The sequence below is a fragment of the Mycetomoellerius zeteki genome, unplaced genomic scaffold (assembly GCF_001594055.1).
Source record: "Mycetomoellerius zeteki isolate Tzet28-1 unplaced genomic scaffold, Tzet1.0 scaffold41, whole genome shotgun sequence".
NCBI classification, from domain to species: Eukaryota; Metazoa; Arthropoda; class Insecta; order Hymenoptera; family Formicidae; genus Mycetomoellerius; species Mycetomoellerius zeteki.
In genome coordinates this window covers 463,706-480,547 of record NW_017257403.1, presented here as the reverse complement: position 1 = coordinate 480,547, position 16,842 = coordinate 463,706, and the positions used below count along the sequence as shown (strand labels likewise).

Below are 16,842 nucleotides of genomic sequence, written 5' to 3'. Positions count from 1 at the left end.
CACAAATAACACTGCGCATTCTCGAGCACATGTGTTTTTAAATTACGTGCTTAATATAGCGTATCAATAATACTAATTTAAATTAACGAAAACTATAATAATTATTTTTTATTTTAGAATTGAATTCCTCGCTGATTTTTATTAAATTCCTGAAAATTCTATTAAAAATCGTATTTTTAACAGTAAGACAATTAATTGCAGAAATGAAAAAAAATGGTAGATAAAATAATAAAATAATAAATGAAATAGTAAATAAATAAATTTCATTTAATTCTTTATACATAAAAGTAGATTTTTAAAAATTGAAAATACCGAATGGAATTATTGAAAATTAAATTTTGGGATAACGGATTTAGATTAGATAGAAATAATAAAGAATCTCGAAGGTATTTAAATTAAGAAACAAACAAATTTTATCGGACTTTATTATCACGTATGTGTGTTTATTGATATAATGCTCGCGAGAGAGAGAGTTGGTTAGTTGTCTTTTCCAAAGAATTGTTTTGGAGGTGTGCTCCTAAGTTTTGGACCAATCATCGTCCGGTTCCGTCAGCCGGAGTCAATCGTAGCGTACTCACACAGACGCGCGCAGCCTGTCTGCCTGCCGGCCGGTAGTAACGTTGCGTCGCATCTCGCAGGCTCCCACTTTCGTATCGCACGCCGTTGAGGTAGGACGGTACCTCGTGCTCGGATCCGCTGATATTTAATGGTAGACATTTAACACGCCGTGTAATCAAATCGGAATTTTCACATGGTCTGGTGCCTGCGACGTTATTACATATCGACGTGCGTGCTCCGGTTTTGGCTTCGCTCGCTTCACTCGCATTGAAAGATTGTCCGTTACGAAGAAAATCGTCACCTGCCAAGGTTGAGGTGTGATTCGAGATTCGTTCCATCTCGCAGGTACGTGTAGGAAGGGTTAGAATAGAGATACGTATTGGCGAAAGAAGTCCCGGTTACGTTAGAATTTCGTGGATAAACTTAAAATTGAAAAAACTTGGCTGACGATTATTATTGTTATACATTATTTACTTTGTATTACGTTTTGACATCGCCAAAATGTGACTTTATTATTTTACTTAGAATATTTTTTATATAATTAAGAAATGAGTACAGCTCTTAAATTCATTTTTAACTTTTATTATGCTAAAAGATTATTATCAGCAAATTAACATTTAAATATTGCTAGAATAAGAACTCTCATGAATAGCTGAGAATATTTAGTTTTCTAATAAAATTATTTATTTTATTTCTTTGCGCAACTACAACAGTATATTATTTATTAGTGTCGTAAATAGCGGCTGTCGAGTTTATATACGGAATACATCAAAGATATATATATATTATGTTAATATAATGCTGAATAAACTGCGCACGGAATGATCTATGACGGAAATCGTTTTATTGGCTGTTGGATGTGATTGTGTGCTGAAAAGTGCGATAGCGGAAATGTGCGCTCCGATTTTGCGTCGCATCGCGCAGTTTGTTTTTCTAGGTCAATCGGACGATGGAAAACAAGCTCTTGTGCGTTTCGGCAACGTGCTTCTAAGAGATAGAAGCTTCCATCTTGAGAAAAATTTAAAACATTAAATGCATGAATACTACCATATTATTATGCTAATGTCAACTGTGTATCCGATCGCAATCGTGGACTTTTCAATAAATTGTTCGAATAATACGATCGATCAGCATTTGGACTAAAAAATCAGATCTAAGTATAACCTAATGCTTTAATTATTCTCTCTTGTTCAAGATTCAATAAAAAATCGCGATTGCGTATTTCCATTGAATTTTTATAGAAAATATTTGAAATATTTCGTAAAATATCACAATGTTTAGGAATATATTTTAGCGAATGTTTTATCCAGCTGCCATTATTAGTGTTTGACAAAGAATGTTGAGGAATGTCTCGATAATTAATATCTCTGAAATTAAATTGATCAAATAAAGTGATAGCAAAATTGAATCGAAGAGTTCTATCAATTACTTGAAAATTTAATTTATTAATGGAAGCATGTGCAGGTGAAATACAATTTAATTTTCGTCAAATTGCTTGCAATTAGGTCAGTAATTATTTAATCTTTCATACGGGAAAGTTAAATTGATTGAAATTGATTGAAATATGTTTCTTCCTACATCTAATTTTACTATATTCCTACATTTTATATAGTTAGTTTTACTGTCATTCTTTTTCACACGTTTCCAACTTTCACCTAATAAGAATCTCGAATTATATAATATTGCATATATAATTTTAAGGATATACAAATTACTGAGAGGAACCCATTTCTTAGATGAATAAAACTTGAACATAGAAGTCTATGTTGAACAGAATTGAGGATCACGCGCTATTTTGCCGGGATGTTTTCGGCTTACATGAGATTTATTTCATGACGTATACAATCTTCGAGCTTTACATACTATGTACTTGAATTAAATGTTACGGGAGAAGCGAGCTTTTGGTATACTCCGTAAATTGTTATCCCGTGCATTTAGCCGCATCTGAAATGCTAATATCGAACGTTCACTGCAGGTTCGTCGTCACTGTAAGCAGTGGTAAGTGACGACCCTTGTCGCCTATGTAAACGCATATCCGAACTATACACAATGTCGCATAAATTTGTGATTAAATATACGCGTATTGAAACATGACTGAATTCCGTTCGCGACCTCGGCTTTAGTTTCACACGCGATGTAGAAACAAAAATAGATAATGAAAAGGCGATATGTGACTGGACTTACATTTTTATACGACCAAATGTGAATGACCGGTGTATTTTGTACTTAATGTCCAATTTTATTTTCACGTTTTCTAGATAGAAAATAACGTACCTATACAGAGAAATACAATACTGTATTAAAATATTAATTATTTGTTTCAAATGTTTCAAAAAGTTTACATATCACAAATCTGTCATATAAATTTATCACAAGCATCATTTATTTAAAATATATTTTGAGTTCTAGTAAATTTAATACTTTAATCAAAATTATTAAATTAAAACATTTCAATTTGTTTATTATATAAAGTGGTTTCTTTGATAAAATTTTATAATATTTGAAAGAAAATAAATTTTTGTTTCGAGTTCATAATAATGAGTTTTCAAAATTTATAATAGGTATGTTTTAAAACTATTATCAAGAAAATATTTTTTGTTAAAAATAATTGTTACTCGAAAGAAAAGTAAATTGAGTAATCACTTTTCTTAGAAGTAGAATGATATCTTTCTGTGTGTGTTTTATACTGAAATAAAAGCAAGTTTAAAAAGAGTATTTTACACATTTGGCAAACTTATATATTTTTAAACAATTTTATTATATTTATATTATATATTTATAGCTAAATCCATAATAGCTATTTTGAACTTAAACTATATGTTGCATATAGAAAAATGTAGCTGTACGTGTAAAATGTATTTAATAGTAATGATCATTGTTAATTTCGTGCAGAATAATATAAAAAAATTAGAAGTATCAAATTTTGTTTTAGGAAAAAGATATGATCCTTATAAGATTCGAAAAATTTATCTGGATAGGCCGGGCCATGTGAATATGCAAAATCTTGAATAATCACATACGCAGATGGTTCAATCTAAATGTTTGTTGAGTTAGCTGATGCTCGACGAAAATTGGAGTATAATGCTAATAAACCTAAGATTAAATGTGAAAAATGTGCAAAGTCAGCTTCGTTGTTTTTAACGTCAGCTTAATGTTTATAATTATTGACGTACTCTTGCGTCATTTGTTATTGCGTAAAAAATTCAGCTAAAATTGTTTAATGTGATAATAATATGAATGTATAAGAAATAAAAATTGTTTATGTAACTGCTAATTAATGCAAGGCAAGATTGTTTTTTATATAAAAAAAATGATATAATACTAATGAATAATATACAATAATACAACTACAATATATTTGCAATATGAACATTATTTAATGCATAATTAAAATGCAAATATGTCTAGGAGTTAAACACTATTAAAAATAATTGATTTTGACATTTTCAATTTAAAATGCATTTCAAAACTAAATATCTTTATGTGCTTCCAGATAAAATCTACTTTTAATAATTAAACACTTTTATATATTTTCAAATAGAAACACTTTGTATAACTAAACAATAAAAATAATTTTTACTGTTTTGTAAGCTCGTTTAAAACTTTAAATATTTAAAAAATAGAGGGACATTGTGAAATAAAACATTTTAGTATCTCAAAATTAAACACCTTCTTCTGTGAATACATATAAACTTGTTTGTTACATTTGAAACTCCTTTGAATACTATAAATGTAGTATAATTAGGCGATTGAATTTCAAAAAGTTTATTCGTTTAATTAAAAAGTTATTCAGATGATACTTTGGAACCTGAAAGGAATGACGAATCGTGAATATAATTATCCTCACTACACAATTTCTTCATAACTATTTGTTTCAAAGCTCAGCCATGCTTCGTCGAAAATTTGCGTAATGAATGCTGAATGCAAATCTGTTTTTCAATGGTTCGTCTCTATGGTTTTGTTATTTATACCGTTTTTAAAGTTTATATTAATATTATTATATATAAACTTTATCTGTCATATAGTTTAGTTTTGACGTCGCTACTCGATGACAACTGTTCCTTTTAAACTGTATACATATAGTATAATAATCAGTTTTCAAGGAAAAACTAAAGTATATCTTGGAGATTGAAAAGTAGTGTTTATTACTTCATTTTAGAGAGAAAGGAAGATAATGTGTAGATACGTTATGAAATATTAATTATTAAAATTAACTTGTTTTATATAACATAACATACTTAATTTAAAATGAAAACATGATTTAATTTTGACATTAAAAGGTTTAATTAGATTTTAACATAAATGTTACGTTATATATTTATATAACATCGACTCCATATATTTTCAAACTCAAGAAATTATTAGAAAAATATTTTTCTTAAAAAGTCTTTTTTTTGTGCTGTTTTTACGTGTTAAAGTATCTAGGCGTTATGTAATTCATCTGTATTTGCGCGTTTTGTATGAAGTCGGGACGAATACGAAGCGACGAGATAGGCGCTTTTTGTTCAAAGTCGGTTTCCTGAAAGCGTCAAAAGTACTGGCGAAACAATGATGTTAACAGATGTACCGTAGGTTGATTTGTTCGTCGAGAAAATGCAAGAAGTATACAGGTATTGCACGCGTTTAATAATTACACATGTCATTTTTATACTCCGCACAATAGTTTAAATCAGTTGCGTATCGCGAAAAGAGTCCAAAAAAAAAAAGAATTTAATTTGAGTGTTTTATATTGTTGTAAACATTCCAAAATATTAAAAACTATAAATTTTTATTGATAATGTTAATTTACAATGGTGTATATAGTAAGGTAATTTTGTTTATGCTCCCAACCATTAACATACCGTCGCGACGGCTTTAATGACGTGTTATTAATCGTTGCTATTTACAATTAAGATATGTTGTTCTTACCGGAATGACGGACTCCCAATCCGATAATTTCGTAATAGTTTTTTATATTTGGTCCTAATTTAATAGTAATTACTGCACCAGTTATAGATTAATTAGTTCAATATTTATAATATTAAACTTTTTCAGAGTCCGGTAAAAAATTGTAGGCATTTGCAGATGTTGAACTTAGATTAAAGTTCATCATTTTTTATTGAGGAATTTGTGCTGAAAAAATAAAATGCGCATATGTGCAGCTTATAAAGTTATTATATTATAATTTTTTAGGAGGGTTATTCTAGGTACGAAACATTTGGAATTATTCTTTCAATGGTATAAACATTTATAAAAAGTGTCGAAGGTCGTTGGAAAAAATGTAGCAACATGGAAACGTTCAAATCTGCAAATAGTAAATGGTTGAATTCAAATGTTGAGATTTTACCTGTAAATACATTGTAAAAAATTTACATGTTAAATTATAATCATTAAGCCACCATTATTGTTTATCAAATATGTATATATGTTATCTGATTATATGCAATAATTAATAGTTTTTATTACGTTCTGAGAGAGATAAGCTCTAAAATTAATATTAAATGGTATATAGTAGCGTTAACACGAAATTTGTAATTTTTTTGTGCTGTGAACTGCGATCAGACCACTGTGCGCCGTCGCGTATTTAATCGCATTTATTCGAAATATTAATTTCGAAGATTGCATTTTGGTTAGCAGATCATTTTTCATCGCGTGTTACTTATTAATGCTACGGTTATCCCAATGAAATTTGAATGAAAAAGTTAATTTAATAATGAGAATAGAACAAGACCGTTAATGTGAATACATCACTTAAATACGAGAGCGGTATTTTCGGTCAAAGTTAGATGTTAAACTAATACATATATATATATGTATTATTTAAATGAATTTATCTCAGAAATATGACTGCGTGCTCATTACTTCCGGACTTTCAACACAATCAGTTTGAAATATTAATAAACCTCCCAAATTTAAATCATCTTAAAACCTATAAAAAACTTATTGCGAAAAATATTAAGTTAATTTATTTTAAAACTATTGTTTATCTAAAAACTATTGTTAAATTTTAATTTATTTTAATCTCTTATTCTGATGGTAGTAGATAATCTAGCTTATACTGATCTAGTTTATACTGAGTTAATATGGTATTAAGAGCTCGCTAGAGCAACTGGTTTTCTGATGCTTTTTCAGTCTGCATATTATAATATATAATGGATATCTAAAAATAGTTTTAATAATCATCTCGATACAAACAGTTTCCGTAAATCCAGAATCAGCGCTTTCTACTTGAAAATACCATGATCCCATCTGTATGAAAAAGGTCGCGCTTATCATCGCGTACCTTCGTTTGCACGAAACGGCACGTTGTGTTCACGTCTCTCCCGAAGGATATTTCCTGTCCGTCCGTAAAAACGGAGAATTCCGGACGCGCGCGACAACTCCCTTTTTCAGCGTGGACATAGAGATTTTTGCCGCTGGATAAAGGACAATGGCTGGTGGATAAAAAGAATTATAGAACGGCCGCTGGTACGGGCGTCGCTGAATCCGTCAGATTTGTCGATTCGGTCGACCAGACTATTACAAAATCGAAAATAACGAATGTGTTTGTTCGCAATGCGCCATTCTTTCGGCCTTCGCTTATTCTTCAGAAAAATTGCAATAAACCGTTGCATTCAGAATATATAATTTAAAAAAAAAAACATGTATAACGAAAATTACAATATAACGGAAAAATTAAAAAAAAATAAGATCTATAAAATGATATGATTAAGTTGATGATGTACTTATAAATTTCTTGATTTTAATGAATTTTTTCGTGCTATATGTAAAATTGAAAATGCCTTTGTGAATAATTTCCCAAATGAAAATTCCGTTAGGATAAAAAACCGCTTGAAATTAAACTCTCTCGCAACTGCAGTTATGCCGCTGTTTTTCATTCGCATTTCTCCATCATGACGCGCGGCTGGCATTTTTCCGTGTTTTCACTACCGTGAATTCCGCGTGCATGGAAACGCCCTGCACCGTGGCGCTTTTCAGTCGGATTGCAGCGTCAAAGCTGCGCCGAGATTTGCCAGCTCGTAGAACAAAAGGCTACAAAGCCTTTGCAAATGACATGATCCGCGAGCTTTTTCGCGTCCCGCATCCGCGACATATACGAGCATCCGCGCGCTTACAGGCTGGTCCGAAAATTACTATTCCGAAAAATCTCACATTTTCATTTGTATTCGCTTTCCGTTTTATTCTTTTATTAAGTATCCTGATTTTTATTAAACAAATTATGGAGTATTACATAATATAACATGCAACCGTTATTTATAAAAAAAGCTGATGATCTGCTTAATTAGTTTACACGATCTAGTTAACGTCACGTATATGTTCTCTTCCATAAAAACGTAGTAAACAAGCAACTTCAATAACACTTTATAGAAATCTTAAGATACAGGAAAAAATGTTAATTAGAGACCCTCGTTTTTAAATAGAATATCTTGCTTGATTTACATAATTGCAAATTGACGTGCGAGTTGACAGGTGCGACTTGAGGGTCAGCTACTGATTGACAGATCGGTCGAGTTACTTACCGTGCAAGTTGAACAGTAATTGGCTTTGTCGATTACTATCTTTGTTCTATTGTTTACTGGCTTTTCTCCACCATGCAGATAAGTTAGCTCTTTGTGAATGTACAAATCAGTATGATCAACTATCCAAATAATATGTAGAGCTGACAACAAAAAAGTTCCAAGTTGTAAAAGTGATATCAAAAAATTAACGTTACTAGTCGAAAAATCACGTTTTAAATAGGTATTTTGGCTGATCAAATGTTGGATGGATTCTCGATTTGGACCGAAATATGTTTGGCCATTTTCACTTAAACACAAAATACTTCAAGAATAATGTATTTTGAAAAAAATATTTCAAATAAAAGTTGTAGGGTTTGTTGAAGGTGAGCTACTTATAATAAGGTTTAGGTTGATTTTTTCTTATTGGGCCCAAAGTGAGTTGGACTCAAAATCTAAGCTCATCTGATGGTCCTCTTTAAATTCTACAACTTTTATATTTGAAACACTTTTTTTAAAAATGCATTGTTTCTGCCGAAATCGGTTACAGAATTGATAGGATCCCAAGATTTGACCATCCAGAATACCTATTTCAAATGTGATTTTTTGACTGGTATAACGTTAGTTTTTTAATATTACTTTTGCAATTTGGAACGTTCTCTTGTGAAGTAATTTTGTTTTCATTTTTATTTCTGGCATTGAAACAAATGCCCATTTACAACATCGCTGTTAGTTGGTTGCAATTGATAAGTTATCATTTTTTGTTAATGAATATTTCACATCAATCTGGTTTTTGTTGTCCTTGGGAATGTCACGAATAAAACGTCCTTTGTTATACATATATGATTATTGGAGATTTCATTTTCATCCGCACGATTATGAAAAATAATAAACTGTCGAGATAATAAATGTACTCGTATATTTTAGATAACGAATCATGCGAAGTGTCTTGTTATTATTATTTGTGAAAAAAGTTATTAAATCTTATACGTGTTTCATATTTATTAAATTTATTTAAAAAAAAAATTCTTTTTTATACAGCTACGTCGTCGTAAATAGTGAAAATATTAATTGCAAACGAGGTTCTTATTTTTCCAGCGAGCTCTTTCGTGCCATATTTACACTGGTATAACTGCGAGTGGCATATGCCGTTTTTATCGTGACAGAAATGACGAAATTCCATATGGATGTCAGAGAAATCGTGGACTATCTCATAATATTATATATAGATAGTTCGCGATAGTTCGCGATAGTCCAACGGTCTAGTCGATACATGTATCGTCGCTGTGATTGCCTCGTCGAACGTATCAATGTAATGAGCATCGTATAATGACGCGCTGTTTATCAAATTCTTAATTATTTGGAGAAAGTAGTACAGGTTGTGATTTGAAATGCGACGAGAAATAGGCTTTCCGACTTTGGACAAGTTTTTTTTTTTTTTAGAATTATTACCTCATCGCGGTGAGGACTTTGCCCTTGAGCTTTGTTCGTAAATACGACGCATTTTTTCAAACTTGGACTCGGGATGACAAATATTATTGAGGTAACGTGACATCATCTTTCTTTGTGTTCTGTTACAAATTCTTGAATGTTTTTATTTCCAATAAAATAATATTATAAGCAATGATTTATGATTAGCAATGGATCAGCGATTTTTCGGCAATACTTTTATCGGTATATTGTCATTCAGTGCTTATCTATTGACTATGTTAATGATAGCTTTCCCGTAGATATAACCTCATAATCTTCCGGTTTACGATAATTTGATAAAGTTTAAAGCGTTGTGTTCTCGACATGAATTTCAATGTATTTATCATAAAATCCTCGGTTGTGGCTCGAGTTCGCTTCGTAAACTGTCTTATTTGAGTGAATAGACGTGCTAGCCACTTTTATAAAAAATAGAATAATCTCGAGAAGAATCCTGAAGGAAGTCACACAAGTATGTTCATGCTCTAAAATAAAATAGTTTTTAATCAGCGATTGAATTGAGAAAAGAATCTATAATTCAAAATAAAGTTTCGAGAATAATCAGAAACATCTAAAATTCTAGTTTCATATTTTGCGTATAATAAAAAATATTTTTTAATAAATAATCCTTTGTACAAAGTTTTCTTTATAAAGTTCCAAGAAATAAGATAGAAAGTTAATGTTACTTATGGAAATATATTTGTTTACTTTTCCTAGCTGTATTTTTTCTAATGACTAATAATTATTTTGTATTTTTTATTTTATTTATAGCTACATATAGTAGATATGGAATAGTGAATCGATACAAAATAAATATTGTCGTTTCTTTAAAGTTAAAATTAAATTTTTGATTACTACACATAAAAAAATACTGTATGCAAATAATAATTACATATTTCAAAAATTCATATATTTGCAAATCTATGACAAGTGTTCATTACAAACATTAAATTTATTCAAAATATATTCAAAATCCTAATAAATTTAATACTTTAATCATTATTAAATTAAAACAAATTTCATTTGCTTATTATATAAAATCATTTTTTGATCAATTTTATAATAGTTTTCAAAAGAAATAAATTCTTATTTTAAGTATATATTAATGAGACTTTCTAAATTTATAATAAGTATATTTTAAGACTATTATCAAGAATATATTCTTTGTTAAAGATAACCATTAATAGAAAGAAAGTTAATTGAGTGATCACTTTTCTTAGTAATAGAATATTTTTTTGTAATCACATTATCAAACTAATACTAAGAAACTAATATATAATAGAAATGAAATCGAACTTTGTCCAATTGATGATATCCGTTCTTTGTATTCATAAACCTACTATTCGCGCGAGGAATATCATTGACTTTGTACGATAATTTTTGCATCGTAATCTTTTCTTCCAATGGGAAGAGAGTCAACAATCAAGTACTTATCGTTCTTGCGGCAAAGTAAAATAGAAGAAGATCGAGTTGTAAGAGGAAATTCTATTACCTTTGTCTTACTAATTTCAAGAAAAATAAGTTGTAAGTTATACTTTGCTTGATTTTTTCTCTCTATTTGTTATTTTTTATTTTCTATTGTCTCTCTTTCCTTAAGAAAATTAAAAAAAAAACTCGGGCGATACTGAAGTCTGCTTGCAAGTATGTTATTTTCAGCTATCGGTTCTTTCTGTCAGATTTAAATAATTAAAAGTTCCACTACTCGCGAAAACTATACTTGACGAGTTGAACGATATTTGCGGCGTGTAACTTTCTCAAAATGATGCAAGAGTATTAAATATTGTAATACCTATCTCATTATGCCATTGCATATCGTTATTCACAAAGTTGTATGCAGTTCACTTTAAATTTATGTTGTAGTTTATAATTAATATACATTTATCTTGTAGTTTATAATTAATACGCGAATTATACGTACTGACATGATATTTGTTAATTGCTGAAGTATAATATTTTGGATAATTACGGACATAGAATTAGGAAAAAAAAATTTTAACTTTATAAAGCTAGTTTATATTTAATCTTTTTCATAATAAATATTAATAATTATAAGTGATATAAAAAAATTTATTAGCTCTCTCTTATTAGCACACCTTTGCATTAAAAAATATTTTACGCCGTGGATCGTTTTAAAAAGAGTTTTCATTGCGAAATGTGAGAGAGTCTCAAATAGCTAAAACTGTAAAGAAAAACTGTAAAGATTAATGAACTGTAATTCATTTTCTCGTATATGCAATGTTTAGAAAAAATTTCTGCGAAACGTCAATTTGTTCTTAGATATTGAACAACCGATTCTTCAGATGATCTGAATACATAAAAAGCAAATGTATTTATAGAAAGTTTTCTCTTGTTTCATATTCGTTATACTTATCATATTGAGATATTAAGAGCGATTTATATGGTTTTGTTTTTATAATGTAAAAATAGGACAACGATTACGATACAGACTAGCGCGCAAGCGTATTTTCCTGAATAATCATAATCGCGAAATCACATTTCATGTCAGTGTTAGTCGTCGTCCGTCTATAATTAGGCTACATTGTCACCCGACCTGTTTAGTCTGGCATGCAAGCGGATTTAATTTGACAAGCCGTAATCATCGACATGGTAAATTGCAGTTTAATTACCTGCAGTGCGACACTATTTCAAAGCTTTGCAGAAAATATAGAAACAAAGCATACCTATAAAACAGACAATTCGTCAATGTTTAAGCACCTCTCTAATTCGCATTAATTTTCAATGCTACGTAAATGTTTAATGGATGCATTGTGTTTTGTCCGACCAAAATAGATGGGATTGAATTAATTGTATTAGTATCGGAAAGCTCAGGATAATGTCTTTGTCCGACGATAAAAAAAATCGTTAATACTGTACAAATCTCTATTAGCCGTAAATAGACGAAATTTATTACAATGTTGCTTTTATTCCTATCTCTCTTAAAATTGTGTCTCTCGTATGGAAGCGATAATTATTTTAAGATAATTACGATATTTATTTAGTATTGTTCGAATGGATAAAATAGGCGGTTCTATTATACAAAATAAAAACGGAGATTATTCTTTGCAATTTTACCATATTTTATTTTCGATACTGGATTCATTTTTTAATACATTTACGAGATTACTCGTGATCGTGAATATATAGGTTTGCAGCGTGGCGATCGATCGAGGCCATGTTAATAGTGCGCGTTATCCGCGATCTCACTGGAAACTGTCTCGAAGTTGCTTCGATTAATACTCGTTCCTGCCAGTAGGAAGCTGATGAGTTGCCGACGAACTACGATGAACGGTTTCTAGCTTTTTGCTCGAGACTGTAATGCATTTGTAAAACGTGACACGTTTGATAAGTCGTGGCTACGGAGGTTTAGAAATTCTGCAGCAAATATACGCATTCAGACGTTTGAACAAAAAGTGCATGTAATACATGAAGTAATAAGAAATAGGATACATAAAATATCCAATAATTGTCATCATATATGAAATAATAGAAATTATTGTTTAAGTTAAATATATTATCGCGCATATTGCGAAATTGAATTTGTAACATCCAGCAGATAGGAATGAAATAAGTATTATAGAATAAAAAGAGGTGTAAAAGGAAAAGGTAGGCAGTTACAATATAAAATGTGTGAAGATTTATTGCAGATAGAGAGAGAGAGGGGGGGAGAGAGAGAAGATACGAATAACAAGAAAATATTGTAAGCACGTTGAGATTGGTATGTTAGGGATTAGACTTAAAAAAATAGTATAAAAGATGGATGGATGTGTCAGGTTAAAATAAAAAGTGAACCAAGTCCTTTTCTTGGCTTGTAATGCACGGAAAGAACATTTTTGCTGAAATATTTAAAAATTCAGCTAGACAAACTTACAAATCTGAAAATAATTTTGTTGGACTATTAATATAACTATGTAGAACGCTCAAGCAATAATAAGGAGCAGCACTGTAAAAAATTTTGATATTCTAGCAACTAGTTTGAGTGTTCTACATAATTATTTTGATAGTTTAATAAAATTATTTTCAGCTCTTTTTAGCTAACTTTTTATATACTTCAGCAAAATTGTTCTTTCCCGTGCTGAAGGTAATAAAGATTCTTCTTCTTTAATAACATCCAGCAGCCAATGATCTCAAGATCCGTCACGTAATCGAACAAGAAGGAAAAGAAACTCAATATAATAACTTAATAAAAACTTTTCGTCACGTAAGATCGCCTCTTTGAACCATCGTGTGCGATCGATCTTTGTGTTATTAAAGTACCGTCATCGTCCTGTGGCGCAGCGCGCAATCCACCGATTTATGCTAGAACTTTCCTTTGCAGGTATCGACAGTATATCTTCCAGTAAACAACGACGGTTGGCAGAGATATTGTTCATAGAAGCGACGAGCATCTTCGGAAACCAATTAAACCAACTGCTTCTCCGCGAGAGCGTATTTCTGTCTCGCGAATATTGGAGAATTGGAATCTCGTGATCTTCGAGTCTGATTTACGAATTCAACGAGAATCAAAGCGGTTTCGAAGCGTAATTCTCTGATCTCGTGAAATATTCAAATTTGACGAGAGAATATAAGATGATGCTGATGCAGGAGCCCGGTTGGAAGTTGGAGCGCAAAGGTTCAGGGGCGCAGGTGTTGCGCAAAGATGGATCTCACTTCAAAAGCAGCACCGCACGCGTATGCTTCCGATGTGACGTGGAAATCCGGGAATTCGTGCCAGATGAAGATTATGGCGTGACGGAGACCATGGAAATGGAAACGGCCGCAAGTCCCTTAGCAATGCTGTCCAGTTGCGTAGCAGCGCTCTGCGTCACCATCCTTTTGCCATGGCTCCTGATCGGAGGCTAGATCGTGCCGCTTTTATCATCGATCATGGTGGGACGTCGTCAATCGAAAAATTTGCATCGGCAATATCATCCCTTTGACTGATCTACGAATGTACTGGGTATTCACCTATTTTTACATTGGTGGTACCAATAGTCGTTCGAGGTATATGGTTAACGATGGTTGTAACGTGAATCCTTGTGTTGAATATTCTCAAGGAGTGTTAAGATGTTATATAGTATTTATAAATGTATGTTATAGTATTTATAATCATGGATACTGTAATACTTTGGGGCATTTTTTTCGGTTAGAGCAAAGGTTCTTCACGTTCGACCATTGCATTCGAGGAAAGACATCTGAAATTACACGAGACTGTCGCGTGATTAATTGTGTGGACCGATAAATCGAAGCAGAGAGATAAATAGGTTTTATCGCTATGATTATGTATACAATTTTTAATTACATTCGATCGATACGATAATTCAAAAGTTTGTTTTTATCAATTTCTGTGTATTATGTTGAAAATACTGTGAATTTATGACGAAATAAAATTTTTTTTACAAAAAATTTGAACGCGTCGAAGAGATTCCTGATTTAATACGTGATGAACAAGGTCGTTTTTATAACATAGCGAGCTGGAAGAGATTCAGAACTCATTTAAAAAATATGAAGCATTAAATATTTTTTATTATGACAAAAAAATTTGTTAAAGCCACTAGAAACTTTATTGATTCAGCAAATCTACAGTTATAATAGCACGAACAGACAGTTTTCTGTGTTGGAGTGGCAAAGTTGTACAGCTGAATGAAATTAGCGATTATAATCATATTTGTTGTAATGGCACAACAAATTTATTAATACAGCAAAAATAACTTTCTACAAAAACTAATTCAACATATAAATTAAAATTTTTAACAAAATATGCAAGCTAAGATGGCGCATACGTTTACTATTGTAATGAAAAAAAAACCTTGATAGCAATTTCCATTGTAGCAAAAAATTAGCTGACTTAACATATCGATAATTACTGATATAACTGCTTTGTTAAACTACGAAATTTTTTCGCTATGGATGTTGAATTCGTGTAGCAATCTATAGCTTTGCTGAATCACCCAATCTATTTTTTCCGTGTATAGAATAAGTTGTAGTATATTTAATAAAAGAGACAGGTGTAATGTTGATGTTTGGATGTTATCCAAAATTTTCAATGTTATAAATAACGAGAATATTTGACTGATTTTTTTTTGTAATTGTATAGTTGAGCGAGAGTTACTTGTAAGATATGTATGTCGATCTTATAATACGGTACAAAATTTAACATGATTATATTTTGCTAAATGTTATGCAATTCCAGTTTTGTAAAGATTTTGTATGTATAATAGAAAGGCGATGAAATAATGAGTGAAAAAGATTTTAAAAACTACCCGTCGTTGGCAGGTGATTGATTCCAACCTACCACTTGCTACAGGTGGCACAAGCGATTCACTTCTCTTCCATCTCCCCTCTATTCCAGAAACCGCCGATTACACCGTCTGCTGTTAAGATTTAATGGTCCCGTACAGCAGCTGTGCTACTGCAGATTTATCTTAGCCGTTTTATGGACCTCGCTGTATCGTTAGGTTTTAGATTAAGAGCCGAGTAACAGCCGGCTACGAATTCGCAAGACCACGTGGACATGCAGTTGAACTATAAAACCGAAGAGGGTGTGGTATAATATCCTGCTCAGTACAGAAATTGTCGGTAAACTTGAAACAACTTGATCGCACGGAATATTTCTATCATTTATATTCTGTCGATGTTACGAAGCGACGGCTGAAGAGGCGGCAGCCGCGTATATAGCGGATAAGCTGTCACTTTTTGTAGCACAATTTCTATGTCCACGTATAACATTATTTCTTTTTCTTTTTAATTCTATAATGCCGCTTTGTGATGTAAAACATAGTATTGAATATGTGAGAACCTTGAAGTAATAATAGTAATCGGAAAGAGAAAGATTTTAGCACAGTTTTCATAATTAATTTTTCTCATATGTCATTTACGAGATACATATGTACATATATTTCTGATTAGCTGGAAGGTATACCTACAGTGTCTGCCAAAATTTTTCGGTTAATAAATCATTTTATCGTTTTACTCAGATAAAGAATCTTTATAAAGATATAGGCCCGTATTCAGAACGTGCTTTTACCGATAAAAGCGCGCTTTTATCTCTGAAATTCTATACTATGTGTGACGTAAAGTATAGTATGTTAGCGCGCTAACATCGTTGTAAGCGCGTTCTGAATACGGGCCATAGTATATTAGTTTTTTATATTTTTTAAATATATTTTGATATTTAATTTATATTTTAAGTTTATTATAACAAGAATTTTATTAACTTACGATAAAACCAAAAACCAAATTCGTAAAAATGATCGTAAAATTATATATTTGCCGGAAACTTTTGATGACTATTGTAAATCATAAGAATAAGATAAAAGAATAAGGAATAGGAGAGCAAGGAATAGAGAAGGTATGGAGATAAGAA

At 31.1% G+C, this 16,842-nt stretch overlaps 2 protein-coding genes across 3 annotated transcripts in view; both read left to right on the top strand.

Annotated features, from left to right (window-relative positions):
* Positions 1-16,842, top strand: part of Sesn (Sestrin) — a 209,164-nt gene that overhangs the window by 46,948 nt on the left and 145,374 nt on the right. The gene's annotated exons all lie outside the window — the stretch shown is intronic.
* On the top strand, positions 662-16,310 carry LOC108726333 (uncharacterized). Of its 2 annotated transcripts, none has more exons than XM_018453835.1 (2): positions 662-903; positions 13,816-16,310. In XM_018453835.1, exon 2 carries the CDS (start codon positions 14,067-14,069, stop codon positions 14,337-14,339), a length of 273 nt encoding a protein of 90 aa, XP_018309337.1. In that variant the 5' UTR covers positions 662-903; positions 13,816-14,066; the 3' UTR covers positions 14,340-16,310. The 2 variants fall into 2 exon arrangements, with proteins under 2 accessions (XP_018309337.1, XP_018309338.1); XM_018453836.1 differs by lacking the exon at positions 662-903 and adding an exon at positions 9,514-9,576.

Bases quoted from the DNA above. Each gene is read 5' to 3' on its own strand.
- LOC108726333 (XM_018453835.1), top strand. From the start codon at position 14,067: ATGATGCTGATGCAGGAGCCCGGTTGGAAGTTGGAGCGCAAAGGTTCA.